The following is a 4732-nucleotide window of genomic DNA, read 5'->3' as shown; positions in this document are numbered from 1 at the left end:
AAAATTTTTGTGAGTACGACAATATTCTTTATAGCAATGCATCTGAGTTAAACTGCCATAAAAAATAAAGAATGGTGACCTGGATATAACATGAATGGAATCTTTATAGTTAGGAAGAGCCTTGAGTCGATCAATAGCTTCAAAAACATTTTTTTTATCAATTGGCTTTACACCTAATTCAGCATTTATAAATTCTTTTTTAGCTTGATATAAGACATTTGATTGAGGTAAAAAAGGGCAGCCAGTATCACCAGCTTTTAATAGTTGTCCTGCTGCTTCTTTTCTATATCCAAGAACACCAAGATCTTTAACTTTTTTACTGATAACTTTTCTTCTTTCTCCTCGAAGAGGTCTCTGAAAATCTTCGTGATCATCATTCCGAGTATCACGACACTTTATCGTAATGAACACCGGGCCTTCTTCACCAGGATCATATTTAATAAAACCAAATAGACGATTCCCACATTTTTTACTTTTACAGTAACCATAAATGGAAAGGTAATTATCTCCGTTCATACTTACAACACTTTTCTTAAACATAAAGGAGCATTTCAAACGATACTGTTCCCAAAAAGCGAATGCAATAACATCTGTCCAAGCGTTTTTGCGTAATTCAAGATGCTGATGTCCACTACTGTCAATATTTTTTATTATAATTTTATTCCATGCTTCTCTAAAAATCTCCACATCAAAATCTTCAATTTCATTAGAATCATGAACATACCAGTTTTCGGGGACATAATTTTTGTCATTTCATCATCATCATTGTCACTGTCGCTACCAATACTTTCATTCAGATTGTCACGATTCAAGTCATCATCATAATTGTCATTAACATCAGATTTTTTAGAATTTTCAGAAAAATAACCACATTCTTGCCGAGCAATAGTTAAAATCTTCTTTCTGTCTTGACGAACATTAACACGAACACAATCACTAGACCATTTATTTTCCAATTCATTGGATATTATTTGCCAAATTTCCGAAGACCATGGGGGTAAGTCAGGAACAAAATATTTAATATATTTCTTCAAAACCTGAACTGCTGACTCTACAGATACATATCGACGACGTCCCATCATTAATCCAGCAATTAAAATCTGAAAAAATATGGATTATTAAAACATGCTGATAATGGTTAACTAAAATATTTACGATTAAAATTTTAATAATAAATTACTTTGTTAGATAAATCCGTATAGGTTTCGATTGATTCAATTATAAAAATAAAAATAATATTTCAAATACTTATAAAGATAACTTTGAAGAAAATTTTTAAAATAAAATATCAAAAAATTTATTGAAAAATAAAATTTAATTTACTATACGAAAAAAAACGATGCTTTGTTCACAACAATTTTACACGCGGTAAATAGAAATATTTAAAAAAGGCTAAGCTTCCATTGATTGGCTTTTGTTTAATGATAATAATAATAATAATCATAATAATGAAGAAAAATAGTATCTATCCATAAAAATATTGTCGAAAACTGTCATACCGACTAATGATTGATTTCGCTCTTATGATTATGATAAATGTTTGTAAAATTATTTAATTGATAAAGAATAATCAAATAATTAAAAAAAAAAAATTTGTAAATAAATTAAAATTAATAAAAAAAAATTTTTAACAAAATATTCTTTAAAATATTTATAGTCTTCGAATTAATAAGTATCATAAAGTATAAATTTTGTTATAAAGCTTAGATATTTATATAAATATATAAAATTTAATCGGTAATAGTAATATCAAATTTTTTTTATAAACAAAACCTATAAACTACTTTATAAATTTATATCGTAAATAAAAAATGTTGAATCAATGAATCTTATATTTTATGAATTAATGAAAACGAAATAGGAACGTATAATTTTTTTGTTTGCAATAAAATACTTTAAATATTATGGACAATAATTTATTAAACATTTATCTATTATGTAATTTAACGTTTTATCCTCTTACGTATTAATTACTCATTATTTATTATTAAATCAACGAAAAGAAAAAGAATATTTAAAATGTGATAGAAAGATTCTTAAAAAAATTATATTTTTTACCTTTTATTAGAATTATTTTTTCTATAACCGAATAAAATTATCAATACTTACTCCAAGCATCATTGAAATACGTATAGCTAATATTTTATCAGGCTTCTTTAGTATACAATTCGCTTCGTATTTTTCGGGTAAATCTTAAAAAAATGAATAAATTCAATAAATTTATAAAAAAAAAAATAACCAACATATTAGATCACCAAAATATGTTACTCACCGACACGATGATGCATGCTTCTTTTTTATGTTCCAGTATGAATGAAGTATGTACTCACTTCGTAAGTTCAACAACGCATGACATGATTCTTTATTTACATATAAATTCTCCTGAAAGCTTTCTCTTGCCTTTTGTTCCTTAGGTTTTCAAAGCTTCGCAGACACAGTAATTTTACAACCTCTAATTCGCAGTTGACACTTTCTAATTAAATTTTTCTTGGAATACGTTGTCGTTTGATTTGATATGTCAAATACACCTTGAAGTCATCGTAATGTTTATCGTGTACTCATTTATGCCTTCAAATAAATTAAAATATACTAATGCTTGATATTTTATGAAATTGAGATTTATTGAATCTATCAAGTTGAACGTTAATTATTTGTGTTAAAACATAATGATTAGCAATATCTCAATCATTATCAACAGATCGCCTTAAGTGGACCCCCTATTTTCTACTGGATTCTAAAATTGGGTATACATATATAGATATATATATATTTTTTTTCTTGAGTAGTTACCATTAAAAATTAATCCCCAAACGATTTTTCAAAATAAATATTTTAACAATAATTTTTGTTATGATGAAAATTTAGAATACAATTAATAAAAAAATGAGTTGTAAATCAACCGTTACTGATAAATTCATGAAATTTTTAGGATTTATTGTTAAATATCTATATTGTAATAAAATATTAATAATTTAAAATTATTTCTGTATTATTATTTTGTTAATTAACTTTTGAGTGAACAAGTGAAAATTTCATTGAGTTCTTGGTAAAAAAATGAACTCTTTTTATCCAGCACATGCATTATTCATTTATTTATAGATATTTAACAATAAATCCTGAAGTTTCATTAATTTATCAATAACGGTTGATTTAAAACTCATTTTATAATTAAATGTATTCTAAATTTTCATCATAACAAAAGTTGTTGTTAAAATGAATATTTTAAAAATTTTGTGGGGATTAATTTTTAATGGTAACTACTCATGAAACATATTCCTACCTAATTTTTAGAATCCAGTAGAAAATAGGAGGTCCACTTGACGTGATCTTGCTCTTATATTATTAAAAGCTTTTATTCAACTTTAATTGTATATAAGCCTCAGAATCTTACAATCAATATTTCACCCACTTTTACTGAAACTGTTGGGCTAAAATTTAATGGAGACGCTTGATTCTCATAATATCAATACATTTTATAGTTAAGCAAGTTTTTTTAACCTTTTTATTTTATATTTACTATAAACCGAATTGTTGACATTATATACATAAAATGAAACTTACTTGAAAAATTTAATAAACATCTTGTCAATAACTTGTTTACGTCTAGTATCACATAATTTAGTGACGTCTTCTTTATTAAGACAATAAGAATAAATTACGTCAAATGTACACCCAACATCTCGGAAGAGTATCAAAAAATAAAACTCTCAGATCGTTCTATTTCTTTCAGAACACATCTCATAGCTTCCTTATTGACTGTCCCAGAAAACACAGTATTTTAACGGCGTTTAACACTATTCTATGATTCGATTTAGTCGTTGGTCGTTCGAATAATTGAGGACCTTAAAAAGTTTTCGATAACTATAAACAAATTATTAAAAAAAAAAAAATGATTAATTACTGTTATACTCAGTCATAGGACTGGACGTACTGCTGATATCATTGCCGCCGTCATCAAATCATGGTTTAGACATAAGACCAGGAGAGAGAAACCCAGGATCCGACGGCGATGGCAAGTGTTCGATGCTTCCTGTTCCAGGACTCGGCCCTCTTCTTGACGAAGTCCAAGCTACTGTCTGCATCTGCATCAATATTAATAATTATTACTCTTTACTTATTAATAAGTCATTCTCTATTAATATTCGATAATCTAAGTTTAAAATATCAATTAATAATATTCAACTTCAAAAAAATAAAAATATTAGTTTGAATCAAGCAATTAATAATTGAACATAAAAAAATCAATTTATTATAAAAAAAACATATTAAAGTATACTGTAATACCATACTTGATAAAAAAAGAAACCGTTAATAAATACCAAAAAATTTCGATGAATATTTTTGTATTTCATCCAAAAATAATATATGTAGTGTTTTATTTTTTTTTTTTCAATGGAAACTTGAAAATCAAGTAAGGATTTGATACCATTGACAATCCACCGAGCTTAACCTGAAAAAAAAATTAATTAAATTTATTTTTTATAAGGCTAACTCAATTATAAGAATTATAAAACATTATACCAAAAGTAAAATAAATACCTCCAATTTAGAAGGCAAACGAATACTGTAGAGAATTGCATAGTTTTTCCAAAGTCTCGAAGGCATGGTAGCTTACAGCTTTTACTCAATTTGAAAAAGAATTCCCGTTCAATAAAATTTAACTTTGACTTTTCACTTCTAGTTGTTAATAAATAAAATTATATTTATATAAACATATTATAACTACTCCAAT

The 4732-nt window shown here is 26.0% G+C and overlaps 1 protein-coding gene across 2 annotated transcripts; it reads right to left on the bottom strand.

The window, feature by feature from the left end:
* Positions 1 to 599: 599 nt before the first annotated feature.
* LOC141532067 (uncharacterized) lies at positions 600 to 4071 on the bottom strand. Of its 2 annotated transcripts, none has more exons than XM_074250227.1 (5): positions 3932 to 4071; positions 3562 to 3842; positions 2273 to 2568; positions 2110 to 2192; positions 600 to 1100 (listed from the first exon to the last, which is right to left on the bottom strand). In XM_074250227.1, exons 3-5 carry the CDS (start codon positions 2286 to 2288, stop codon positions 651 to 653), a joined length of 549 nt encoding a protein of 182 aa, XP_074106328.1. In that variant the 5' UTR covers positions 2289 to 2568; positions 3562 to 3842; positions 3932 to 4071; the 3' UTR covers positions 600 to 650. The 2 variants fall into 2 exon arrangements, with proteins under 2 accessions (XP_074106328.1, XP_074106330.1); XM_074250229.1 differs by having other exon boundaries at positions 3902 to 4040.
* Positions 4072 to 4732: the final 661 nt, after the last annotated feature.

The sequence above is a fragment of the Cotesia typhae genome, unplaced genomic scaffold (genome assembly GCF_013202065.1).
Source record: "Cotesia typhae breed Kobodo isofemale line unplaced genomic scaffold, CoteBio_Ctyphae contig_56, whole genome shotgun sequence".
Classification (NCBI taxonomy): Eukaryota; Metazoa; Arthropoda; class Insecta; order Hymenoptera; family Braconidae; genus Cotesia; species Cotesia typhae.
Note: the sequence above shows the minus strand (reverse complement) of the source record. Positions and strands in the feature narration are given on the sequence as shown.

What these genes read in the sequence shown, in the direction of transcription:
- LOC141532067 (XM_074250227.1), bottom strand. An exon ending in GTATTTCAATGATGCTTGGA is followed by an intron (nt 1,101 to 2,109) that starts GTAAGTATTGAT and finishes ATATTTTTTCAG; the next exon opens with ATTTTAATTGCTGGATTAAT.